At 52.6% G+C, this 27,815-nt stretch overlaps 1 protein-coding gene across 6 annotated transcripts; it reads right to left on the bottom strand.

Moving 5' to 3' along the window:
• Positions 1–425: 425 nt before the first annotated feature.
• LOC131210377 (aquaporin AQPAn.G) lies at positions 426–27,815 on the bottom strand. 6 transcript variants are annotated; one of them, XM_058203615.1, is made up of 8 exons: positions 27,636–27,815; positions 25,405–25,634; positions 14,169–14,362; positions 6,606–6,749; positions 2,512–2,721; positions 2,340–2,420; positions 2,205–2,270; positions 426–2,114 (listed from the first exon to the last, which is right to left on the bottom strand). In XM_058203615.1, the coding sequence occupies exons 2-8, from the start codon at positions 25,418–25,420 to the stop codon at positions 2,028–2,030; spliced, it is 798 nt and encodes a 265-aa protein (XP_058059598.1). In that variant the 5' UTR covers positions 25,421–25,634; positions 27,636–27,815; the 3' UTR covers positions 426–2,027. The 6 variants fall into 6 exon arrangements, with proteins under 6 accessions (XP_058059598.1, XP_058059601.1, XP_058059597.1 ...); XM_058203618.1 differs by lacking the exons at positions 25,405–25,634; positions 27,636–27,815 and adding an exon at positions 14,929–15,135 and having other exon boundaries at positions 426–1,657; positions 2,195–2,270; XM_058203614.1 differs by lacking the exons at positions 25,405–25,634; positions 27,636–27,815 and adding an exon at positions 14,929–15,135.

Here is a 27,815-nt window from a genome sequence, read left to right as displayed (position 1 = left end):
TCGAGGGCAGACGCGCTAGTGATCGTTATTGATTTTCGTTTTATTGTTCCCACCGTCAGCGGCAAGCGTAGGTGGTCTGGTCCGCGGCGGCGTGTGACATTCGGCCCGATAGCTCAAGGGAGAGGCCATCGATTTTGTGTACACAATTTTGCACGCCATCCGCTCGGTGACGGGACGGCGTCTTCGTCTCGCCGGCTGGGCAATCGCTTCGAGAAAGGAATATCTGCGTGCTTGAAGGAAACAATACTAATACTTGGCCCCGGTTATTGTTGGCAGCCGGCTAAAACCACAATCTCGAACCACACTGGCACGACCCAAATCTCAAACAATAGGAAATACTTACGCCACACTGGGGTGCAAAAGTCACCAAGTGCTCGACGCGGCGCTCGAAACGCGCTGATGCTTTTCATTACTTTTTATTGGTGTTTATTTAAAGAGCTTCTCTCACTTACTACAACAACACTGCTGTTTTTGGTAAATTCCGATGTATATGATACATAAATAGAACTTACGGATTATATCTCTTTAGCTGGGGTCCCGCTGAGGGTACCAGTACTGATTTGGATTTTTCTGTTTGCGTTCGTCTTATCTCTGGGCCGGGTTTTGTCTGTTTGTAGTTTTCGATTCGGCTGTGTACTCTAACCTTGTTCTGGTTTCTGCTTTTCTAGCCAATCCTAATTTCTAATCGATTTCCACCTACCGAAGCGCCTAGCAGAGTGGTAGAACTCACTTGTTAAATAAGATAGTAAAATACAAAACAAAACCTTACGCAAATACGTGGACGTGCGTGCACGAGTAACGTGGCCAGGGCGCCAATGGGTGATGTGTAACAATACCAAGAGATACAAATTAACAAGAAACGTCGCCTGGCGCGGTGCTAGCCACTTGTGATGTTGCCACAACCAAAACCGGAAAAGTGACCACCAACTGTTCCTTTGAAACGATACCTTTTAGAACTATTTACAGCACTCCAGGGTGTGCTTCATCTCCGAGAAGTCCGAGACCGCAGGATTCGAGTGCTCCATTTCTACGCAAACGCAAATTAGGCCACATACACGAGAAGGTTAGTGGAGTAGTGAGCGGACTTTACGGGAAGCGAGTGCGTTGCGGTGATCACCCGTTGGTGTGTTAGATTGGTTAGATAAAACAAACATCGGTAATCAATCGTGTCGAATATCAGTGTAATTCTCAAACGGTGTCCTTACGATGATCGGGTGGTGTTCCCCGCTCATCCACGCCCTATCATGCCAATACCTTGATCGTGTTTTTTTTAAACATCCAATAAATAAATATTCGTGGCTAATGACCCTCAGAAGCGCTGCGCTCTTTAGTTGTAAAGTCCCACGATAATCGGTTCTGTCGCACCTCGTTGTGCTGCTGCCGCCGCCGAGACGAGGCCGTGACTTTCTCGCGCCACGTGGCCGCGCCGTAAAGCCCACGCCGTTGTTGGGGTTAAAATATTCATCTCGCAACCGAAACCACCCTCGCACGGAAACTATGTTTATGTGGCTGTGTATGCATGTCTGTGTGGGTTTTTAGGTTGATAAAGTTAGTCGTCAGTAGAGACCCGCGGATGAAGATGGGCTAGCGGATTGCGCTCTCCGGGCTAAATGTACTGAGCGTCGTTAGTCACCTGCCCTACTTTGTTAGTGTTCATCTAGAGGGCCGCAACGAATGAACCGCCGCGCAGCCGCACCGCATCGCATGAACACGATCGCGGATCCGATCAGACATTCGGTGTGCGTGGTTGGAAAAGATGTAGAAAAGAGAAATAAAACCAATGTTAGCACAAAGTCAGTGAGTTCGCCTCCCGTCCCCCGGGGGGAGGAACGGAGTTTAGTCAGGGGATGCTAGTAATGGGGGGGAAGGGTCTGTTAGGAAGCGTTCCGTTCCCATCGTTCGCAGCACAGATTCAGGACGACCTATGGTTTCTAGTTACGGGTTACGGGTGTTTCCAATGTCGACTTTCGATCGAATGCGTTTCGTTTTTGGCCGGACACACTCTCTTCAAGGACACACATGAAGCCTTATACCGCAGACACGGACTGATGGGTTCCTTGCGATTTGCCGGTTTCGGTGGCCACCGAACCGGTGGCGATCGATGGTCTAAATTTCTTACAACCGGATCGGGTGGGTGTGGAGTTGTGCGAAGAGGGAAAAGCTTAAAAATCGTATGAATTTGATTCCTCGTCACCTTTTCTTACTTTGAAGAACAGACGATACATGGCACCGGCCACGATGCCACCGACAATTGGCCCAACCCAGTACACCTGCGAAGTAAAGGGCGTTCGAATTGGTTAGGCCACGTTTGATGACCCGCTCGCGATGGACGGACTTACCCAAAGATCGATATAGTCACCCATTACGACGGCGGGTCCGAACGAGCGGGCCGGGTTCATGCTGGCGCCGGTGTACTTAATCTGCAAACGAGACACACCCAGAACTCGGTCAATGTCGGTGCATGGTCGGTGGCGATATCGGCCGTCGGAATCGCGTGGGGTCGGTACTTACCGCAGCCAGGTGGCCGGCAGTGATCGAGAGTCCGATAGCGAGCGGGGCCGAACCCTTGATGTCGGAACGGCGATTGTCGCACACGCCGTGGACAACGAACACCAGGATGAAGGTGATGAGCGCCTCGATGAGCACACCCTGCCCGGTGGACAGTCCCGGGGCGATTCCGGTCACGCCGAGACGGCCGACCACCTCCGACGGGGTTGCGGCCTGCGAAACGTGTAACGGAGCGAATTAGAACCGTGAAACCTGTTCGATGCCTGGGGAATGAGGTCCTTTGGAGTTTAAATGCAGTCGTAGTGATTGGTTTAGGCGCCTGAATCATAATCCAATTAGCACGTCGGAAGTAGTCCCTTAATGCCTTGGACCCCTACAATATTAACTTGTTAGAACTTTGATCGTTGATGCTTGAGTTCGACACCTTGAAACTCGGATGAATTTCTGGACTTTTCCTTTGATATCATATTTTACTGAAAACTCGGGAAACATCCAGCGCCTTAATCCGCTTGAACCTCGGTGACAGTGACTGCCGATAAGATTTGCGTCACCGGACCTTATCCGGACACAATGGCCAATACTACCCAAACGACTCGCTCCGGCAAATGTCGATCGAATAAACAAAATAAACGTCAATTTGCTGTACGGGCACTTAAATGGTCCGGCAGACGACAAGAACGCACGGCGGCGGCGGCGGCGGCCGGCCGGACTGGACTGGAGCAAAAATTAAGTGGTGACGGTGGCGGCTACCGGCCGACCGACCCACCGGCCACTAGCGACGTTTTAATCGAAACTCACCATTAGGCGCGCACGCATTTAGCACGTTCACGCTGCGTAATGCAATTTACGCAGACGCGGAACGCGGCTCAGTTAGGACGAGCGCGCGCCATTAGTCTGGCCCGAGTTACGCGCACCCTCGAAGGCCGCGGCCAATTAACGTGCGGTGCGCGGTTCTTCAGCAGCGCTGCTGGTACCAGAATCGGCCAGGTCCGTAGAATGTCAGCCGTCAAGCGGAGGGACACGTCGTGCGCACCGTGCGCCATTCTAGCCTAGGAGCTTCTTTCGGACGCTACCGTAATTAAATCAGATTAGATCGGCCACCGGCGATCGATTCGGGTGCCCGATGGAATGTTAACGCGCAAGGCACTCCTCAAGAGGTGTCACCCATGTCACGGACTTGCTGGACCAACACTCGACGAAGCTCGTGTCACGTGATCACCGAAAAAACAGAACACGCGGCAGGTGACCAAAACAGCCGCCAACACAAAACACCGGCCCACCGGCCACGGGTCCGTGAGGCATTGGGCCATAGGCCAATGCTAGGACGGACGGGACGCTGGCACTTCTGAGGCGTTCGGTGGCCGCTGCTGCTCAAAATTGGATTGATCTGCCCTCCGCGGTCGCTAACCGGTTTGCGGTGCGTTCGATTCGGTCAAGGTTTAGGACAAGGGGATCACTAATGAATAGGTCCAGCCCCGCTCGCTCGGGCTAGGGGTCGGACCGGCGAAAAAGAAACATTAAACGCCAGTCACACATGTGTCCGGAGTATGGGTCCAGTTCCTTATTACGTCTTCCGAAAATTGGATTATAGATCGAGCGTGCGTGGCACCCATACGAGGGTGCCCAGATCCTAAGGCCATCGTTAAGGGCCGTTGGGCCTCCGCTTCAAAGGCTGCACCGGGGATTGGAACTCCGTCCGGGCCCACCGACCCAGACAAGGTGTCTCGTGTGCCACAGACGAGCGAACTGTCGGCATACTGATTGATGGCGGCAAGGAAATTTGTCATTCCGTGCTGAAGTTACGGCCCAAACCGCCACTGAAGGCTGACAGGTTATGGGCCGATTTGAATGAACCACCGACGCGTTCTTCGATATCGATGCAAAACGGGGCCCATATCAAGATGGCGTCAGTTTTGTGACTTTGATGACACCTTTAACGGTGTTTGATTAGAAAAGGGGCCATCTAATGGGGCTTAAACTAGCTCCTAAAGAGCCTCAACAGAGTGACGTTCGACGCATGTGTGGTCCTGACCAGTTCTAGGTTTTGGGCCACCTTCATCTTCAAGTGGGGCGTAACCGTACCTCTTTAGTTCCTACAAAGATTAAACAACGCAGACGCGTGTGGACATTTACTGAAAGCAAAATTTAATGTCGTTCTCTAAGCGATCATGTCTAATAGAGGACGATATTTAACGACTCTTATACAGGCTGAGCCACAAAAGATTCTGTTTTTCATTTGATTATAAGAAAAAACGCTAAGAATTGTTCGATGCTTGAACTTTTATTCGAAAGGTTCATTCATTGCATTGTGTAAAATATAATTTTGATTGTGGAAAATAGGAAAATATGAAAAACTCAGTTTCAAGGTGGCAGGACGTCAACTTAAACGGAACTACCAAGCAATCTTGGCTGAATGGTTCTTTGGCGAAATTGAAACTGAAAACTTAGACGACGAATTGTTTTCCATAAAATGTTTTTGATGAATCAATCTTTCAAATAAATGTACAAGCATCGAAAAATATCAATTTCAACAAATCAATTTCCACCTCGTTCGGACCCCTCGTGACTGTTGAAAGCATCAGTCGGACATATTGGAGAACCCCAAAAAACCCGTCCTCTTTCGCTCCCGTAAACCGAACCTTGATTGTGGCGATCTGTCGGCGTCGGGCAAATGTGGGCCATTCTAGCATAAGCCAGTCTCCTTTTTGATTGATTTCTTCACTTCAAAATGACACCACACCAATGTTCGCCAGTCAGTCACCATGTCTGCCGATCAATCTTCCTGCGTGACCGTGGCCGAAAATGGCCGATCCGGGCGACACAATGCACGCCAATTACCGGAATGGTGGTGCATGTCGAAGTGCGTTTATTTGATCCATTTTTGACGCCGGCCCGCTCCCCGTTAAAGGTTACGCCTCTCCAGCAGGAGTTGTCCTTGCGCAAGGTGCAGTGCGGACTGCACTTTTCTTGCCACCGCCGTGCCATTTCGCAAAATGGGTGCAACAAAAGGGGCATATTTTGGTTGGCCCAGCAAACCAGGGCCGTACCTTGGCATTTCGCCTGCCCATTGGCGAAGATCGATCGCTCCGCCGGGGCTCGTACGCAGAATCATAAAATGCAAATGACATAAGGAGATCGCCGTGTGCAACGGGTTGCGCCCATGATCGACACCTAAACCCTGGGCCCGGTGCGCTTCCATTGTTGCAGTGCGCCAAACAAAACCAATTGAAACGCTCGCCAAACAAGATGGCAAGCCCGATGGCGGAGACTGACAGACAGCTCGAGCGAGCTTAGAGCGATGCATTTGCGCAGTTTGGCGCGTATTGTTTATCCGCTTCGCTTGCGCTGCGATGCGCACGGTGGCGCAATTCGGCACCGCATGGGGCTGGGGCAGGAAAAGGAGGCGCTCATCTTTGACAGCTGCGAGCTTTATGCAACTCGGTTTTGTGAATTTTAAACACTTTCCGTAACGCGGCCAGTCAGCGGGCCATCCGGTGACTTTTATTGAATCCGTTCCGATTGAGCCCTCGGCTGACAGGGCTGTTGCGCTTCCGCTGGTTGCATTCAAAACGCACCGAAAAGCCCGGTGGTGCTGCAGGCACCGTGGGGAAGAACCCGGCTGTCGGGGTTGTGCACGTCATCGGGTTGTTGTTGACATATTTCTTTTTTCACCTCTTTCATGAGCCCATGATTAACATGCAGGCATTATGGGGTGGGCCCCGTGAATCGGGGGGCCCAACATCGAAAGTGCATTCCGGTTGGGCGCGCCGTCGGGAGCTCTGTTTGCGTGCATTGCGGGAAAATTGTTTGAAAAATGGAACGCCCTCGTAACTCGTCGTTAACCGTCGGCTGACCTCGCCCTCTCTCGATGGTGCGGATGGTTCCATTTTTCATAAGCAAAAGTACACTCTGATTTTGCTTATCTAGCCCCAGGTACATCGTATCATTTCAGCCTGGAAAGCACGAAGGGGATTAAGCGGAAAATCGATAGAATTTATAATGATTTTTGGGCGTCGTTTGAAAATGATAATTAAACAGAGAAACGGACGATAGTGACGTGGCCACTGAAAGGACAACAACGGGCTTGTCGCTAGTACCTTAATGACGGCCGCTCCTGCGATCGCACCGATGCACTGCGAGACGATGTAGAAGGCTGCCTTCAGAATGCTGACGTCTCCCGTTACCATCAGCCCGATCGTAACGGCCGGATTGATGTGGCATCCGCTCACGTGCCCGAACGCCTAGAGAGGAAAAATAGAACGAAAAAAAGGGAACCAAAAAAAAAACGAGAACACAATAGTTAGTAAAGGGTACCACGATTGGGTGAGAAAAATCAATCTCGAGAATTGGGAAGAACGAAGGGTGAATGGCGCGGCGCACGCGCGATCCTCTCGCGCGTGTACACGTGCTCCAGACACAAATTGGCTACGGCCGATGCGGCCACCCCACAAAAAAGGCACAAATTCGTTCCACGCAATTCGACGCACACGAGCACGCGCGCGATCGCGATCTCGCGACGGGCGTTAAGACGTCCGATTTATTGTTCGCTTGCGAAGGAGCCGGGCGCGCGATTCGCGATCACACGTGCCACACATACGGTCCGGTCCTATTTTCTCACGGACCCGATTGGTGGCATAAAAACCCTCCCTCGAGAGATCCCTGCGCGTGCCGCGTGGTGATCTGAAAAATGTGTGAACTTTAGCCACAGCAGCAACACCGCCCCGTTCCGTCACGTTGGGCACGATTCACGGGCCGATGGTCATTTTTCACTCGCTCACCCCCGGCACGCACCGGCCGGGCGTGAAAATGATGATAATAATAAATGTTTTCGATCACCGCGGCGTAGGTAATTATTGGTGGCACGGATTTATGGGGCACCAGCTTTTTGCTGATCGTTCCCGGATTCACTGGATTCCGGAGTGTTTTACGTTCATGTGTGAAGCATTCTTTTTAATCTAACTGGTCCCACAACCACAAAAGTACTTTTAATGAACTTTTAGTTTTCATTCATAAAAAACATGAAATGCTGTAAAAAGAAATGGAAACGAAATAAAGTAAATGGAACATTCAGAACAACCTCTCAAATATACTCCAATATACTCAAAAAGTAAGAATAAGTTACCCTCAAAGGGTAGAGAAATAACTTTACAACATGAAACCAACAGACAACTTTTCCATTTAAGCTGCTAGTTGTTGTCTCAAACAAATGGCTGATAGTAGCGATCCCTTCTCACCCGTCGGAACTGAGCTAATTTGTCATCCAAATGGTTAATTTGAAGTACGGACACATTAAGCAAACGACAAAGTCGTGCTGTCTCATAAGGCGTAATTAAATATGCTACTCCGAGCTGCAACTCGGAGCCATTTTCCGTTCAGATTTGATGCGGGAGAATTAATTGCCCTCCGTGCCAAAGTAAATAAACCAACCAAGAGTTGGTTAAACGTTGGCAAGAGTCGGCACCAAGCCCGAGAAGGAGGAGCACACGGCCAGCCGTCGTGACGTATCCGCACCAGCAACTGGGACTCTGGGTGGGTTAATTTATGTGTCAATTAGGAACATTACGTTGGCGGATGGGTATCGATCATGCGAAAGAACGCTCAGCCAGGGAGAAGCATCGACAAGATCTCGCGACTGATGGCGCGTAGTTTGCAAAGCCTTGCCGGGTAACCCCCATTTCGCGGGGGGAGCAAACAAATTATTAAATTATTATTGTCAGCCAAGAACTGGGAACAACCGTGAAACGTGCCGTGAGGCCAGAAATGATTCGGCAACCAGAAGGTTGGAATCCGTCTCGAGACACTCGGCATCGGAGGGCAGACACATGCGTTTGTCGCGCGGACTTGCGTCACTAAGCCCGCCGGCGACGGGTCCATTTTGCAACATTTTGCTCCATTTTTGCCGCCGCCCGTGATTGATCGCACGGCGGATCGATGACCGATGCTGGTGTGCGCATAATTTACACGCGAATCGGAATTGCAAATGGTCAGCGTGGTGTGCAACAATCGACCGCTTCGAGCGAACGGATTCTGAGCCGTTCTATCGGGCGAAGGCACCTCGGAGTTGACGCCTCGCTGGAACGGGTTTGATCACTCATCGATCGGAAGGTGCGAGGTTCACGGCGGCAGCAGCCTCGACGACGTGAACCGGTTTGTGGGGCCTGCCACGACCCGCCGGGGCTGGCTGGCTGGCTGGCCGTTGTCTAGCCACGCACATGTGAAGGCGCATCAGAGCCCTCGTGTGAGAGGGCGCGAGCCCGAGGAGGTTGTCGGTCGAGAAGTTCTTGCGAACGGGCCCTGTCGTCTAGTCATCTGGCCCCTCTTTATGGTGTGGCCTGTAATTAGCTCCCTTCGCAGTGCAGAGCGAGCATTACAATTATGTCGTTGATTCGTTGATAAATAGACAAATGGCGTAATGTGCGAGGCAGGAAATGGGCTGTTAGTGCTCGAGCTGGCGAGCAACGCAAGAGAAACGCATTCCACCACCTCGCGCTTGGGCGTGCAAAGTAGCTTCGTTTAAGAAAATGATAGGACAAATTATGCTCAACCCACGAATAAATCATAAAAAGGGATCATTTTGGCTTCGCGTGAGAGGAAACTTTGGATAAACGCGACGAAACACGATTTGTTTCACGATGATCCAATATCTGTCAACGGAAGGAAGCTGTGAGCTACTTGAAGTCCTTTAGGTCGATTGTAGTCCATAATGGCTAATGGCCAAGTCAGACCATGACAACACACAACGTGTTGGCATTAAAGTAACGATTGTACAGAAGTCGATTTTTATAAACACTATGCGACCTGATTGATGATTTTACGAGTTCGACGTTATAATCTGATGTTGAACCATTTACTTTTTTATCCACTCTATGTTCGGCTAACGTTAGGGGTTAGGTTAGGCCAACCATCCAAATTATTATAATTTTTGCAAACTTGGACAGCATTTTTGTTCTAAATATTCACTCATTATGCTCTATTTTTACATTTATCATTCAGCATAACATTCGCCACAACCACATTTTGGCATCCGATTTCGGCAATCGATTCGGGATGCTTTACTTTCGGGCCACCCAACGGCTGGCCGGACAGGTCAATGTCACCGTCCCCGAACTGGGTAATTTAGATGGGGCTCCTAAACGGTTCCGTCACGCACGGCGCGCTGGTCAGTCAGACCACTACCACCGACCGACCGAGAGAGAGAGAGAGAGAGCCCGAAGGGATTATTGACGGCTTGCAATCAACCGGTGACAAGCGCGACCGGACGATACCGTTTGGGCATCACGAACCCCGTGGCCGTCGAAGAAGGTTGTTGCGCAAAAAAAATCCGCAATCAAGTGGGGCCCATGGCCCCGGCTTGGACGCTCGGTCCGAGGTATTTCGTTTCACATGTAGATCGCGAGGTTCGCCGCTTGCCGTCGCGCTGCAGTCACACGGCACGCGCACGCACCGGGCCCCCGACAATACGCTGATTGATTGGGCGAAGGGCGCGAACCGATCTTTATGTTGTCGGGATCGGTTTTTGTTCTCGTTTGTAAACCGATCGCTGTCCCATCCGCGACCTCGGGAGGCGTGAGTTGCGCACGCTCGACATTGCAGAATCGAATTTTGGCCAATCGATCGGCCGGTAATGAGACGAGCACGAAGACGAGCGACCGACCGACCTTTGCGCCGGTTAACGAGCCTTCAGCATGGCAGCGATCGCGAATCACGGATGTCGGCTTGGAAAAGACGACGATTTGAGGGGTTGACATTTGCGAGCCCGCCAAACGTCAATCATCGATCGCCCGATCGCGATCACGTGGTGTCCGGTTCCGGTTTGAACACTCGAAACATAGTGCGCTGCCACAGTGACAGGTTCCAAGGGTACATCACCATTTTTCTTTTGGCCCCCTAACAATGGCACGATCAAAAGTAATTCCCTTCAATTTTTTTTTGGGAGGGCTCTCTCTCGAAATTTGCGCGCTAGGGTCACCCAAAACCAGGCGGAGAGCAAAAAACGCCTGCTGGTTCCAGTTTGTCTGTCCCCAACCGCCGCCGGCCGCCGGGTGGCTTGGTCCTGCCGGCACCGTTCAACGCACGGCCACCGCCATTCACTTTCGCTCCCGATCACGCCGCAGCAGCGCGGATGGAAGCCATGTACCGGTGTCGGGGTGCTACCGTGTCGGGTGATCTCTGCACGATCACGTGAGCGCGGCGGACCGGACTTCCAAACTCCTTCCCCGATAAGGAGGCCCAAAAGGCGGGTGGACCGGGCGCAAACACTTTGGCTCACGCGGTTCACGGTTTGGTTGTTTGTTTTTCTGTGCGCCGTTTCCTCTCGATCGCGCCGCGAGGTACTGCGAGCTCTTCGGCCGAAAGAGAACGCCGACCCGACCCGGCGGGGCCCGGCTCGGCGAGTGCGAGATGTCAAGGGCACAATGTTATATTGAACGGTATTATGCAATGGCTATATTCGCCAAACAAGTTACTGAAGGTGCGCGCGCGCGCGCGGCCCGTCCCGCGAGGAGGTTCTCCGCACGATCACCGCGTGCCCTGATGGGAAGGTGCAGTGGTGGGCATTATAAATAAAACCCAGTCACCCAGGGACCCAAGGGGTGCGTGTACTCTTGACGGCCACCCGCAATCCATCCGAAAAAGGGAATCGATCTTTGGTGATCGGATTTGCCCTGGACGTGGACTTGGATGCATCCAGATCTTCTTCTTCTGACTTTAGTTGGGTTTTGGGAATTCAGATCTAAGCATTCTCAGTCTCCTAGGCGACGTAAGAAACGTACAGAAACTTACGGGGGCACGACCCAGCACTGCCAACACCCTTCTCTCGCTGGACCCCGCTGGAGCTCTCGGCAAGAGTCAAAGCGACGCCCGCGTTGAATGGCACCTGAAGCCAGCGCGTTGACAGGTTAACGGCGCGTTTGAATCAATTGCACGCGCGCTCTTCGCCACTTCTTAGCACTACGCCAGGCGTCCGTACGTGAGTCAGCCCCTCGGAGTTGCCCCTCGGACGATGGGCGATGTCGCTAACGGGGGGGTCTCTCGCAGTTCACGAATTAAATTGCCATCAAAAGCGCTGCTCGACTTTCGCACGGCGTTCGAAGTGAACGAACCCTCCGAAGCATGCGCACCGCGCCCCAACCCCACCTGAGTCGGTGACCCTGAAGCGACCCCGCGGTGCGCCCCTAAAGTGGAGCCGCTTCGCGCGCGCGCAATTAAGTCGATTCCTTCGCCGCAGGAATCGGTCGATAATTTGGCAAAGTTTAGGCTGACGACGAGAATTGGCCTCCGGGCCGGGCCCTTGAATGCGCTTAAATCATTTTCGACGACGGAGTCGTGCGCGAATCCCGTCCGCTTTTGCGCAACGCACCATGTGGCGGCCATGTTTTATGTAACGAATCTTTTTCTACGCAGAAAAAAAACGGTCATCAGTGGCAATGTCGCATGCTGGGATGGGAGCGCTAAACCAGAGCGCCAAGAGCGCACACATCTGCTGGGGACACTTTCTTCTGGAGCCCGTCCTTGGCAGGCTTCTTCAGGGTCACAGTCCATTCACTTTTCTACGCCACCAACAGGCAACGCAACAGGCGCATGAGTCACTCACCGGCACGGCAGATGATCGGACCTAAAACGATCGGAATTTGTGGAGAAATTGACGCAACCAGACCACCAGAGAGCGTGTGTTGCGTCCTTCCGAAGAGAGTGCGGTATAGGTCAGCCGTGTTGGTCAGCCGTCCACATTGTTGCCCGATTGTTCTGCGGGCGGCCCCAGCATGCACACCAAATATTGACCCAACGCGGCTTGTGCTTATCTCGGTAATTATCGCACGCGCACTGCCCAAACACAGCCCCCGAAAAGTCAGTGGGCAGTGTCAATAGGGGCCGTCCTTGCCGGTCCGTGCGGTGCGCTTGATCGTAAATTGTCGTCAGTGTCGCCAGTGGACACTATCGGCGGTAAGAGGCAAACAGATGTCGAGACGCCCCGAATTAGAAGACGCTTGCTGCGTGTGGTCCCAGGAGCACTCGGCGGGTCGGGCCACTATCTCCACTGTACGGTTCCGCGGCTTTATGAGACGCTCATTATCTAATTGCACTGGGCCAGGGCTGCCGTTAAGCGTTTTGTGTTGATCTTACACGCCCTACCCAGAAGCCCTACTTCGACCCCGCTAATTGCCGTGTGTGCGATCAGTGATCATCACGCGGCTCGAACTTCGATTTAGCCTAGCCGAAGCACGATTTTAATTAAACTGTCACTGTCACTCGGGCCCGGCGAAGGCTGCAGCAGGAGCCCTGGCGTTGATGACCCACAGACCACGGCGAGTTATCTAAAGCCACTACTCTCGAGGTCTCGAGGCTGCACATTTTATGGCGCAATCAAAATCTTCCTTCAAGTGCGCGCTGAGTGTGCTCTTGCCCACGGCGGCCACGGGCTTGACGTCATTGCGCGAAAATTCCTCTCGCTGGGAATGCTCTGACTTTTCGCATTCCTTCTGCCGCTCGGTGAGGGGACCTTCACCTTCGCGCTGAGCTAAACCACGCGCGGTTAGGAGGGTCCTGAGCGCTGCAACTACGCCTCTCTCGGGCCTGGGATCAGAACGCAGAGAATGATCCGCCCGGTCAGAGGGCACCAAACCTGATCGAATCGTTTTTAATGGCCAGTTATTGTTTCTGTAATGATTATGATCGTGTGTTGGCCCGTCGATTGAAGCATAAACATTAAGAGCCCCACCAGCCTAGCCTTTCAGGCCGGTTTCAGTTCCAGTTTGCTGCAACCTGCCGATTGGCATTCCGCCAAGCCCACAGCCGAACGCACGACAAGCCGAGTGCGTTCGCTGATGCGAATACCATGCCGCGTCGGAAGCAGCATCGTTAGGACGGATACGGATAATGTAATTGGACCAACAACCACCACCATCGGTCTGAAGGAGATTTAAGGCGTCAAGCTCTGTTCGATAGCTCCTTCGGCAGCCCGAGGTTCCCCGAGAACCACTCTCGATACCACTCGAATGGCTGGCAAATACAATGGATTCAATCGAAGCATAAGTAGTGTTAAGCCCCACGGGCGACCCAACCACCCAAAAGCGTGTGCCGCAGCGTGACGGTGACGGTGACGGCTCCGGCGAGAAAGGTGACGCCGTGCGATCGAGTCGCGTGCGATTCAACATGAGGCCGGGCACGATTTGATTGAAGTTGCCTCCACCGTGGCACCATCAAACCCTGGGCAGCAGGCCCCAGAACGGACATCAGTAATGACCGTGCCCTAGGGCGCCTCTGGACCGAACGTTGGGACCAACCGCAAGATGTCGACCTCCGTCGACATCACGGCCTTCCATTTTACCTCTCACCAATTGGCAAGCCGTGAAAGAAACCGAAATCAGGGGGAGGACTATCTTAAGGACCACGGGGTGATCTAGCCATTTTCGATGAATCACACCGAACTCCGAACCCCACAGCCGTGGATTCATTCACAAATCAGCTCCTGGTGTGGTCTGGTCTGACCGTGTTATCCGTTATCTCCGGCTGTCCGAGGTCACGAGCACGTCCGCGAGCCGCCGCCGGACCGGTCCACGGACACAAACTGGACAAACTGGTCCGTAAATCAATCAACACACCTCGCAGTGGGTCGTCGCGCGGGAAAGAGTTCGTGCGTAGAGCGCGGTGCTGGTACCTACCTGGGCCAGGGTGGCCACCACCAGGCCGAAGGTGAACGCAATCTGCGTCAACGGCGGGCTGTAGTCGGCCCAGCCCATCGTGCTACCGATGCCGATCGCCACCAGAAAGAAGGTGCCGAGGAACTCGGCGATCAGCATGCGCCATATGTTGCGATTTTCGGTGATGTCCGACACGCCGACGATCTGTTTCACTCCTGGTGGGTAGCGAGAAGGAGAGAGAGAGATAGAGAGACAGTAGTTAGTGGCTGCGTGACGATCCAGCTAGCTAACAACTACTGGTCTACGAACGGCTACTCATTCAAAATCCCAGGCATTTCTGTACCTACATCAGGACATGCAACACTAATTCGTGAACCCCAATTCAAGCCCTGGCTTCGGTAGACTTGTGGTCGACAGATGTCAAAGAAGTGGACCGGACTACGTACGGGGCTGGCCCCTTTATTTTGGAACGATCCCAACCTAACGTCAGCCCGTTGTTTAATGCAAACCATTTATTTAACGGGCAGCGAATGCGAACTGAATCGGAAAACAAACGGTGTGGAGGCCGCAACCTGTCACAGAGGGCGTTCCGTGCCACATAGCCTCGGCCGATCGAGGCCGTGCGATTGAGGGGTGGAGAAATTTAAAGTGCTGATGCTACTACGGGGGAGAGGGCACCGAATACCTTTTTCCTGCTCGTCCGCCTGCATAACACGCACATGAAAACCCACCGCCAACATTTATACGGAGGAGGCCCGCGGCCCACGCCAGGTTACGCTACCTTCTTTCAGCTCAAAGTTGCCCAGAATCGGTATCATCGCGGGTTCCGGGGATACACTTGGCTTATCCACCCTTCTGTGGGGTTGTCTGGAAGATGTCCACCGATCACAGACACTTTGAATCTGGAACGCACTCCACGAAGATCTCGACGAAGGAGCAATCACAGTCTCTCGGAAGCGTTATCACTTCGAACGAACCACGACCGTCACTAATGGTGGCCGCTGGCTAAATGGTGCGGAATTGAGAGCAACACAAAACAAACCCTTCGTTCCGCCTCTGGCACCCTCTAAAACAACGGTACCATCCGGAACAGCGCCACGCGGGTCGTACTCCGTTATCGACCAAACTTCCCCCCAACTCAGTAGCTCAACGGAGCAGTTCTGGGGCGTCCGACTTCTGATAGTAAATCACCGGTGCGATCACCCGAAGTCCTCGGAGTCTTTATCTGGCCACTAAAAATTACTTGCCCACCGATTAAGGTTCGACTTTCATTTCTGAACTCCCTGGTGGCTTCGGGACACGCAACAGTTTTGTCCCAACGTGAAGACACGCAAAAGTCGCGGGTCGTTCAACAAAATTTCCCCAGCCGAGGGACCACGGCCTCTCTGGACAGCGTCGGAGCTCTGGTTCCGTTTTCGCAGAGTGGTTCGACAGACCGGCGCGCACCGTTCCGGACTGCTCCGGTGGAAGGAAAGTTGTGTACTGCGAGCGACCAGCGATCGAAGGAGCCCGTTTCGACGAACGGGGCCGCGGGCACACGAAGCAAAACAATCGCTGCACTGCACTGCAACTGCACTTGGGCTGGTTGCAAATCACGGTTTCCCTTCTCTTTTTCACCTTCGCTGGCCACCGACGCTGGCTCCGGGCCTTGTCTTGTTTGCGGTCCGGTGCGAGAGCGCTTGTTCGCGAAATGTCTCGCGCGATGATGCGAATAAGGGCTCGCGGCTTAACTCTCAGTGCCTGCTACGATTTGAAAAATATCTCCCCAATAACCAGCACACCCGAAGATGAAGGTTCTAGCGACACGGCCCGTCAAGTACTGACGTCGAATGAGTCACTTGATGAGACGTCATTCGCATCCCAAAATCCAGCGGTGAAGGAAAATCACTCAAGTTTCGTGTTTTGGGTCAAACACGATTTCGTATCTCGTGTACAACACATTTCCTTCGGCCACACGCAGGAACGGCGGATCTTTATCGGCCCTTAGTGGGCCGTCCATTAAGATAGCTAGATCGATCGTGTTGGCCGTGTCGGGGATGGCCACATCAAACAGCACATTTTCGGGCCCTCTCAAGTCTACTAGATGAGGTGAGGTGTGTCTAGTTGGAGTTACCACTTTTCAGCATTTCTAGAGACGACCGAAAAACGTGTCGTCGGACACTAGAGAACACGTCAGCCGGGGCGACCGTTATCGGCTGGAGCATCCAGGCACGCCGGAGCGCCAGTACGTGCGGAACGTGAGGATGTTTTGTACGAAATGTTGTTGTTCGGTGCCTCGGAGTCTTCGATAAGAAAAAAGGAACACGAGTGGCACATAGTACAACAACGACGACGGGCCGATAAATGGCGCGTCTCCGCACATTCCCGCGAGTGTCGCCAGGCTAATTGACTTAGCAGTCGTGGAGCGGCGGTGCGTCGAGAGTAGCCTCGATGCAATCGCTTAGCCTTAACAGTTGATCGGTTTCAGTGATTTCTTATTGCCGTGTCAGGGTCAACATCGATCGGACGATCGCGCTGACCTCGACCTGAAGGGTTTTGCAGCATAAAACATGCTCCGACCCCGCTGGTTGAGAAATCCAAAACATGGACCTCACTGCCGATTGTTGGACACAAATGTTCTCGCCGTGTTCTCCGGCTGAGGTCAGAACGTTAGAGTCGGGGCCTCAGAGGGGCCATCGCCATTAGAAAACGTTACGATTCGGCGTTAGCGAAATGAGCTCCGCAATGTTTCGACCTACCGGTAGCCATGTCGGGGTTTCCCTTTGCATAATTCATCACTTTCTCGAGAAACTTGAAGAAAAAACAATCCTCATTTTAAGTGCCGGCGCTCGTGCCATAAATGACACCTCTGCGCAATGATTGGTGAAGGAAATGGTGTTGAAGCAGAAAAAGAAAATAGACTCCGTAGCTCTTAACGCTTAACGCCCTCTTTCGCCGCACCGGACCTTCCATTCCATCATCGACATCTTGCGCGGTGCAATTGCACACTGCACCGGTGCAGCTGCATAATCATGGTGTTTGTTATAATTAAAAGAGAAATTTTCTGCTTCCCGGCCACCCACCAGCACAATGGCATTTCTGTGGCTTTCCTTCGGCGAGAAGCTGCAGCCCGTTGGCTTGAGGCTTTTCTTTGACGCCACCACCGAAGGGCTTGAGGTGCTTCTTAATGGGGAACCACCACCATCAGCAGCATCATCATCATCATCATCATCATCATCAGTAGCAACAATATGTTGTGCTTGAAGCCGGGTCGCTCCGAGCATGCGGACAGCCGCGAACAATGAAGTGTCGGTGTGGTTGTAAAACAATATCGCATGCCTCCAATCAATTCGCTACCATTGCGCGAATGACGAACAACAGAACTCACCCCCCAGCGGGGGAGGATGGCATCCGCAAACGCAACCAACCAGCGTTTTTCATGCTTTTCCTTCTTCTTCGACCGACATAATGTTATGCTGGGGGCGCTGTGCTCGGGAGCCAACCCGGGAAAACAACTGTTTTCAGACGGCTGTTTGCAAATTAGCGTAATAGTTTCCCGTGAGCCGGCGTGCGGCGTGTGCCAAGCTAACTCCGCTTCGAGAAGCGAGGAAAACCTTGGTCTTGGTGAATTGATAAGTTCGAGGAAACCGGGGAGCTCATCTAATTGAGGAATTAAATCAATTTAAAAGGCGAAAGTAAACGCTTAATGGCGTATCCGCATCCTAACAACATTGTTGAGCATAAATATGCGAAGCTGTGAATGTGGAACCCTCACAAAAAGTAGAATAACCGAATGAAACAGGAACCCGCACGGACAATATTTTCTATTGATGTTTGAATAGAATGAATAAAAATGGACTTGAAAGTTAAACAAACTTATCCATCCCGCCGCCGTGGGGAAGCGAATCTAAGGTTCCGCGACCGCTTCTTCACACCACGGCACATCGCGGGCTCGGACACGATCGGCGCGGCATCGGAGGAATTCAATGTCAAGGAATTCTCAACGGTCCCCGACCAAAAGGTCTGTAGCGATGGCCAGGGTTATGGTCGTCCGTAGCGTGCTGTGGCCGAGGGGATCTTCCGTGTCGTGACGGAGTTGACTTTATTGCTCCATTCCACAGACTGCCGCCGTGTTTGTGCTGGCCGAGCCGATGTGATGGGAATGCACACGGGCCGCATTAACGGAACATCGTATGCAACGTGATCGCACCCGCCCGGTGCCAGTACCGTAAGCAATTTCCAAAGCCCCCGACATAAGTCGGACTCGCAGCTGCAGTTGCTATTTATACGACTCGTTATCGCGTATCTAATGAACGGCATCTGCTAATCGCAGGCTGCAGATGTGAAAGTTCTGGAGATGTGTGCAAAACAGCCATCTCGTGGCTATCGCATCCACCTGATCGCTCAATTATGAGCAAACGAATTATGGACGAGTGTGGACGATCGTTTGCCTTGCGCCAGCAGTTTGTGCACACAATCAACAGTCGTTCAGTAAAGAACAATAAAGAAAAAAAACTATTTTTGCTAAAGCAAAAAAAAAATAATTGCAAAACTCCTTCACCTTGAAGAAAGTATAGGGAATTAGCCACGAGCACCAGGTGGCCACCGCTTCCTTATTCGTTTAGTAAAAATGATCAACCGGGCGGCAATCGCCATCGCAAGTGACGCGATAATTGGTGGACCTTGATTGGGGGGGGCTGCTCCGTGGCGAAAGATGGCCGCTTCCAACCAGATTTCGATCCGCGTGACATTAGCGCCGAGCGGTTCCGGACCTTCCGCGGCAAATTACACGGTACCCGGCCGGTAGACGGTAGCGACCAGCAGCAGCAGCAGCAGCAGCATCCTGACCAAGGCCCCGTAGCAACGGCGCTAGCGATGGATTTACGAGGCACGTGAAGGATTCTGCGCCGTCATCCGCTATCGCTTAATTAATTGCGGGGCGCGCTTCACCGATCGTTTAACCATTTTTAACGCTTCCTCGAACGTGGTCCGTATCTGGCCGTCAGCAATCCTGAGGCCCCCAAAACTTGCTCGGCTTTTCTTTCTCCGGCGGGCTTCCGGCCGGGGGCAGCAGTAGCATCAGCAGCGGAGTGCAAACTAATTAAGATTTGCCATCACACCTCCAATGTCAACGGCAAGACGGTAGCCGCCCGAGAGGACACTAAAGAGGACCCACCTAACATTGACGGCAGCCCGTCGGATGTTGATTTATCGCTCGTGATCTTGTTTGATGGTCTGATCTTGAAGCGTTTACTTTTATGTCTTCCCCCAGCTTCTTTCTTTCCTTTCTGATGCACCTTGGCGGCTCTTCTGGGGGACCTTCAGAAGCCGCGTTCAAGTGCCTTTTTTGGGACAGTTGACAATCGCCATTTTCAGCTACACGACGAATATTACCCGAAACCGTACAAGGTTTTAACGTCTCCGGGGTCTGAGTAGAATTGACAGTAAGATAGGCAACGATCTACGATCCACTCGATCGTTCGGCCCGGTTGGAAGATCTGTTAACCCCCCCGGCGAGCCTTTCTTTAGTTTCGCGACGAGAAAGCCCGGCCCGAGAGGTCGGCCCATCTGGGGGGGAGGTCGGCGTCACGCCAAGTCAATAGCCGGTGACCGATCCGCCTCGGTGAGTCGGTGCGAAACGTTTTCACGCTGATTTATCGCAAAACCCGACCCACCAACGGTGCAGTGCTGTGAGCTGCAGCTCTAGATTGATGATAGAGTCCCCGGGCAACTGACAGGTTAGGTCAGGCCGAATACAATCGCATCGGAGTTGGGTCGGCCGATTATTCGGTCGATTGCTTCTGGGGATGCGAGATCACCGGTCGAAGATCGCCGCCGCACTGCCACAACTGCAACTGGAACTACGTTACTTCACGTACCAAATGTGAAGCTGTTGGAGGATATCTCCTAATGCGCACGCGCACACCCAAGGTTCCACCGGCAGCGATCTAGATCTCGATCATTCACGCGACGAGACGCGAACTCCGCCAGCACCTCAAGGTAGCCGGTTCATAGATCAGTTCGCCCAAGAAAACCAGATCCTGCAGGCCGCTCGTGCGTCTCGCCGTCACTAATTATACACCATTTGCCGTCGGCCGGGGCGGGCGCTGCTGGTTGACGACCTTTGACGACTCTGGCGAAATGGTGGCCACACGGATTGGCCACCACCCGCACCCGATCCGAAGTATCGCGGAGTAGAGGAAGCTCCACGCCAAGCCGGTTGCATGCCGGTCTCGGTAATTAGCGGTTGTTAAGTACGCGAGCGTAATCCTCCGTTTAAGTGCAGTTTTATTGTTTCGCACTCGGCTCGGTTGGCAAAAATGAAACGCAACACGCATCGCGAGACCATTACGGATGCTCCGGGTGCCCGAGATGCCGCCGCCCAAATGATCTCCAACAAGTGTTCGCTTCATTATGAACTCTCGCGTCTCTAGCGCCCAGCTCAGTGCGTCCTCGTCCCACGTTTGATGGCTGATAAGTGGCACCTGCACAGGAGTGGCTACACCCTCCGGAGCCAGTATTGCTAATTGCCAGACGATCGGCCACCATCCTAAGGAGGGAGACGCCGGAATAACCGGTACACTTCATCATCCTCCGGGGGGGGCCATCGGCAAACAATTACAAACTGTAAATGGCACTTCCAGCGGATCTGGACGTAGACGCTCTCTGTTACCAACTCCAGCCTCATTCTGGAACTACAACTCATCATGGGCGGCCGGCGGGCCCCCATAGAACTCTCAAGCAGGAGCTTTTTAAAAGGGCACCCGATCGTTTGTATCGTAAATTGGCAGATCAATGCCGTACGCTCTACGCCATTTGTTCTGTTCTGGACAATTGGCAATAAATATTGCAAGATGTCCCTTAGATATTGGAAAACGGCCTCTGCCAGCTGTGCGGACCGGAGCCAAGCTGTCACCGGCATTAAAGGTATTTAATGATCGGATTCAAAGTCGATCGACCACCTCGAGTTGCGCCGCGCAAGGACTTTGGTTGGCGTTTCGTTAGGTGCCAAATAATCTTCTTAAAACAGGCAAGCCTCGAATGACCCGGCCAACAAACCAAACAACCAAACGAAATAAGACGAAGAAACGGCGTTGAAGAAACAAAACAACAATCACACATCCGAAAGCATCGGACGCAAATGATGCAATCCCCGATGGCTTTCAATCCGATCGCACTCGGTGGGGCCCCCCCACGAGATGGATTGGATTGGATTGGATTGGATGGTTCAATTATTTGCCCAAAATAAGCAATGCAAAATACACATAGCCGACGCGGTGTGAGCCGTTTTGGTGGTGGCCGGTGAAGGTGAAAAGAGCCAACACTCGACCTGGCCCGAAACAATACGCAAGCGACAGTGAGAAGAAAAAAAAACGCATTAAGAGGTGCCCGGTGGGTCGGCGCAAAAATTCACTACTCCACTCCACGTGGAAAGTATTTTTGTCCATTTTTGGGCTCCATTTCAAGACGCGAATTTTCACGGACCCACCAGCCGAACCGAGCCGAGCTGAGTCGAGAGATGATTAACTTATTTCACCGCACCGTGACGCACTCCGAGCGGATTAACTACCCCGCTTTTTGTTTGGGTGCGCGTCGCAATAATCATTAATTCGGAGTCTTGAAGCGAAACACCCGATCGGAACCACCCGGATCGGTGGCAGTCGGCGACCAGGGGAAAACCCGTCAAGGAAAACACATGGAAAGGAAAGCGATCTGGGGGTGGCTCGGATGGGCCTCCTTCACGTCGCGGGTCGCTTCCTTTTCGGTCGCGCCTTATGAATACGCGCAGCATGATTTTTATGCTGAATATTATTTGCCTGCCCCGGGGCCCTCCCTCTGCCGCGAGGCCGCAATTTTTAATTCACTAAAACCGCGTGGTCGAACCTCTCGGCAAGAGGCGCGCGCCCGCAAAAACCGTTCCGCGAAGAGGACTTGTTTTTGTTTTCATTCACTCTTGCGCCGTTCGCGCGGACCCGGGCCAGGCTCGCGCGTGTAGGTCAAGGCCACGAGAGCGGCTTTATTAAGATGCCGCTTTTTTGTGCCTTGCCGTTGCCCGGTTTTTCGGTGATTCGGACCCTCGATTCCTCGCGCGTCTTCTGCTTTATGGACGGGCATCTCTTGTGCGCTAATGTCTTCCTTCCGGTTCGGGTGGTAGCGGAGGAAGAAAGTCCGCCGGTGGCTTATTTTACGAGCCTCACGCACAGACGGCCGCACTTCCGGTCACGATCGCTGTCGATCGATAAGATCGCATAAGATCGCGTTCGAGCGATCTTAATGTCACGGTTTCACGCTAAATACTAGGAAATAGGGGGGGTTAAAGACGCTAAAAGCAAGACTGATCGGAACTGATTGAGATTGTTTGTGGTCGAGCACAACCGCCGAACGCTGGATTGGGGGGTTGGTCCGAAGAGGGAGAAGCATTGTAGATGGACAGGGATAATTATTTTCGTATTTACAGCAGATGAAAACAAATATTTTTCTATTACTAGATATTTTACTGCCTTAATTTTTGAGCATCAAAAATCTAAATTGTGACAGCATCCCACAGTCGCCGGGTTTTTGTTATGTCCGGAAGGCAGAGAGTAAAACAGGAACAAGAACACAAACAAATTCCGGTTCAATCGATCCCTCTTTAGTCAGAACGTCAACGGCTGACGACCACGGCCGATCGATTGGCGGCATTAGACGGCTCGTAAGAATACGTAATGAAGTAGTAAAGTCGACTCACTCTACCTACCTCAATGAAACCACACTCGTCGTTCGGTGACCCATCGTAAAACCGCATATTTTATGTAATCGCGTAATGGAATACTACGTTACGATGCGATACAAAAATACTCTGGGAACAGAACCCTACCGCCAATCTCGACATTCTCGAGCCTCGTGCCCCGTGCTTTCACCCAATCTCAGCTCCGGCGTTCGATGAGGCAATATTGGCTGCCGCTAAAAATTATGGTTATTCCTCTGACAGCGCGCACATTAGTTATGCTCGAAGATCGCAACTCTTGAGACCTCCGTCGCTTTTCGAACGGCGACAAATGACGTCAATTGAGTATCGTGTTTCGAGATGGGCAGCAGTAGAAGAAAAAAAAACAGGAGATCCAAACCCTAATCGTGTCCCCGAAAGGGGTTGCCGATGAAAAACCATCCTTTTTTTGTGGGCCATCAGAACAATAGTATTTTACGGGTCATCCGCTAATAAGTTGCGAAAAGCCCAGCGACCCAGCCGCAGACGCCGCGGGGCAACGTTTAGGAGTTGATCCCGGGCAAAAAACGGAAACTAAATAAATGTACTGTGAATCGCGTGGCCAATTACGGTCCAACTATTCCTTTTTTTTTTTGGGCATCCCTTTTCGTTAACAGCGCACCGAAAACCTTGTGCCACTTTCACTTTTGCTTCACATTTTGTTAGTCAGCCGGCGGCCACTACGCGGTGAAGAATGGAAGCTGCGCTGGTGCTCGTCACTAAAGTAGTGCAATCCGTGGCTTAAGCACGGCCAGCGATTAGCGGCCTTACCGGGCCGTACGGAATCCGGAACCGCTCGCTCAAGAGCACCGGAACCGATGAGGGCGCATTTTATTCGATCCCACCGAGATCGATTAGCCGATTGGCCACCTTTAGCCTAACCTTGTGCCTTGTTTTGAGGGTTCCCTCTGATTTTTTTCTGCTGCCCCGTTGTCGAAGTTTAAATAATAAATTAACCACCGAACCGCCGCGCTCCGGAAGCATCTTCATTTGCATCTGTTTACTCACTGACGGTGACCGGGATAGCCTGGCCGGGGAGGGTCCTTCACCTTCCACACGGTAAACCTTGTAAGCGCCGGAGTTTAGCATAAGCTCATAACGCGACCGATGGACTGACCACAAACCGCAGTTTTTCGCAGTCATTTGCGCCACACAGCATACCACAGGTCGTAGAATCCGAACCCCGGCCAGCCTGCGCAGGGAACCCGCACGTAACCGCCCCAAGAACTTTCCCACGATGCCCGAATCGGAAATTCAAATCACCGATGTGGGTCACCGGTAATCCTTGTAGCCCGTGGTGAACGGCATCGGATACCTCGGTTGGGGGTCAGGGTTAATGTTTTTAATATCCTTTCTTGACCACAGCCCGGGCACTTAGTGGCCGAAGTCCACCCCTCCGAAAATGCAGCCAAGGTCATCGAAGGGAGTGAAGGATAGGAGGAAAAAAACCGGCGCACCGGGCACTGAATGGAACCCGCGGTCTCCGCTCTTGACATTGGACGTTCTGATCGATTCGATTCGCGTTTTCGGGGGCTGTACAGCCCCCGACCCTTCGCGGAGAGATAGAGATTGGGTGGCACGGCACTAGAACCTGTCGCCACCGTCACTGGCGGCGTGGCCACAGAGAAAAGGTCAGACGCACCTGCGATCCGCCGTTCATCAAATGTCAACCGATTAGTGGCAGCGCGAAAAGCGTGACAATTGGCACCGAGCAAAGGATGTGGGTAATTGTCCCGACACCAACTCGACTCGGAACTCGGAGCATGCGGGAATGGAGGAGACCCTTCAGATCGACTGACAGATACCCTACGGGTTTTCCCTATCAACATGATCGCTCGGGCGGATCTGATGTCTGCGTCCTGAGACCCATCGATCGAGAGTGTTCGGTTTGTTTTTCGGTTTTGTTCTCCAAATGTCACAGAATTCGCCGTCGATGGCGGGCGACCTTTTCTCGGCCAACCAATGCCATGTGAGCTAACCTTCCAGGCGCAGGTGACGTTGGTATCGCTGGCTCCGCGCCACCTGGGAACTGTGTCAATCGGAAGGGTGCCGCAAATGCAATCGTACTCCGTGAACTGTTCCGTAGTCGCGTTCGAACCCTCGGCCGCGGTGTTTATTCTGCGCGGTACAATTCGGCGAACTGCGACTCAAAGGATGGCTGATGCGTGCTGCGCGTGGCGCAAAGTAGCGCACGCCTGGGAAGCGTGATCGTGAAGGTCGATCAAACACAACAACTCGACCGAAGCGCCACCGGGTCTGCCGCCGGATTAACCCGTTTTTTTTCTGCTTACTTGAATATAATGAATTTTGTTTACCATCTCGGGCGATACAGGGCGTATTTTTTGCCCCCCCCAAATTTCAACCAGGAACCAGTGCCCGGTGGCCGTTTAGGCTCCGTCACGGTGCCTCTATCCAAGAAGCCAAAACATGTTTACCGAACAGACTCAGCCGCAGGAAATCAATTAGCGATTAGTGACATCGTAATTAAATAATCACACGCGAAAAGAACCAGACCTCGGCGACTTCACTTACCTGCACTTTCAGTCATTGTTGCTGCTTTCTACCGCTTCGAAGCGATTATCGGCGTCAATCGGCTGTGAAGGGCTAATCGGGGCAGCTAGCTTCGGCTGACTGGAGCTTCAACTTCCTGTCGCGCAGTGAAACACGCGGGAGTGGCACGCGCCAGCGGCCGTCGATCTCGTGCGGGATCTTGCCGTTCTTCTTCACCTAGCTTCCGGTCCGGCGCTCTCACGAACCGCGCTCTGTGAAGTAGAGAAAAAAAGCGAAGCCCGACTGATGAAATGGCCACCATTGTGCTTTGCACCCACCGTCGAAAGGGGGCCTAATAGTACCCTCTTTTCTATTTCCAGTTAACCCGCCCAAGAGCTGCCCCGGGGAAAGCACTTACGCCGCTTGCCTAAAAACCCTAAGACTATCTGAAGCTGAATGCTCCCGTATTGTGGTCCTTAGCGAGGCAGCTGTTTCGGGTGGAAATAATGTACACAACTCGGAACGGAGCATCGATAGCTGCACGGAGCAGCTGCAGTAAGCCGCCACTTATTTTTTGCCAACTGATTGACAGGCCACATGTTGTGAACTTCTTCCTCTTCTTCTGCTGCCCATGCTCGCTCGTTGTGGATGCTCCGTTATCAGTTGGAATCCTCCAGCGCTCGAACGGGTTCAAAACACCTTTAGCAAACCTTGGTTCAGACCTGTGTTGGGAGCCTGTCTTGGGCCGTCCCGAGTTTCATCGTGCGGAAGATGCCACTTTACGCATCCACCCCTTTTCCGGAGGGCACAACATGAGCTTCGCTTCATCTACACCGAGATCGCGATCGAGCTAAACAAGTACCGGTGGACCGAGCCAACGGTACATTTCATCCGCTGGCCGCTGGCTGGCTGTTGGCAAGCGGCCAACGGGCTAGATTTGACCCAAATGTCGCTGTGAATACTGTACAACAATCATCCAAATACTTCTTTCAAATTTCTAACTAAATATCTCCTGTTTAGCGGAAAACCGGAGCGATCCCTGGCGGAGAAGCCAGAACCGGGGCCACCGGGGCTCAGTTATTTTTATCTTCATCAAGCAATTTCCATTTTCACCAACTTGCGGCAGCAGGAAGTAGACTTGTGTTCCTGTACACTTCAAGGTGCGCCTAGAATTTATCGTCCACTGCAGTCACCTTTCACAGCTAGCGAGCAAGGACCAAGCCCCCCGAGTGTTCCTACTGACCCACTACTTGTGGCCCTCGTTTCGAACGGGTTCGCGTTCACCGACGACGCTGCAGTTAATCGTAAGTTTAACATCTTCGCCATCATAACTTAGGCCACCGGTGGGCACGGCTCAGTGCACCAAAAGGACCCGCCGGAGTTCGGATTGAGCCACTATCGTAAATAACAGCCGGCCGGCCGGCCGGCCGGTGCAACCGGAAGACATTCCCATTTGTTCCGCCCAACACTTGAACCGTACCGCGCGACGGACTCGCGAGGTTCGCCGGCCCGCCCGGAAGTCGTACGTTCTCGGCGGTCAGTTTTTAGTCGGAACGCGCCGTGAAATACCGCGAATCCCGTGACAGGATATGCTAATTGGAAACAGAACGGACATATGGCGGTTGGGGTTTTTGTGCCCCGGCCATTGATTTAGATACACGCGACTGCACTTTGAATTTTTGGCCACCTTCTAAACCTGCCACCGCTCACCGGTTATCAGAACGTCGAAGTTCCTTGACGGACATTATCGACGACGAAAGTGGGTCAAGATTGCGTCATTTTTACACTCTTACGCAACAGATCGGATCGTCAGTTGATTGTCCCGATTGTCCGCACCTGAGCGATTCGACTCGCTTCATTGCACGGTCACCGGCAGGATATCACTAATCCGATTGCTAACTCTCACGTACCAGTTCCTATCAGATTCAGACCACCTACACTACTTGAACCACTTGAGACCAGCAACAGCCGGGTGGCCGGTGGCTTCCGAAACCCTCGTTTGCTCTTCGGCCAGCGATAAGAGCTGCTGTGTATCGCGTTCTGTAAATCTTTTCCGCCAACAAGAACGCGAAACAATCGCGCGGCGCGCACTATCTTTTGGTTTGGGCTGTGGTTGCGGAACTAGGAACACCGCGTTGGGTCTTCCTTTTTTGTGGTCCATCAAGCGGCCTTATCATCCTGAGCCAACGTATCCACAATGTAGCACCCCGGGGCGCTGGCAGATGCTATCACGCCGCTACGTGCTCAAATTGGCCCAAAGAATTCGCACTAACCTTTTCCGTTTCTTCTTTTTTTTGTTCCCTGCGGAACCTGAACGAACTGGAACGCGCTCGTCACGTCACTCTCTGGCACCTTCGAATCGAACCAACCAGCCTAATATTGTAACCACCGCGAACACTACGCACACACCGCGAATACGGGATTCGAATTCGAACTGACCACGCGGACCACGT

This window comes from Anopheles bellator, chromosome 2 (assembly GCF_943735745.2).
Source record: "Anopheles bellator chromosome 2, idAnoBellAS_SP24_06.2, whole genome shotgun sequence".
NCBI classification, from domain to species: Eukaryota; Metazoa; Arthropoda; class Insecta; order Diptera; family Culicidae; genus Anopheles; species Anopheles bellator.
This window is presented reverse-complemented; position numbering and strand designations above follow the sequence as displayed.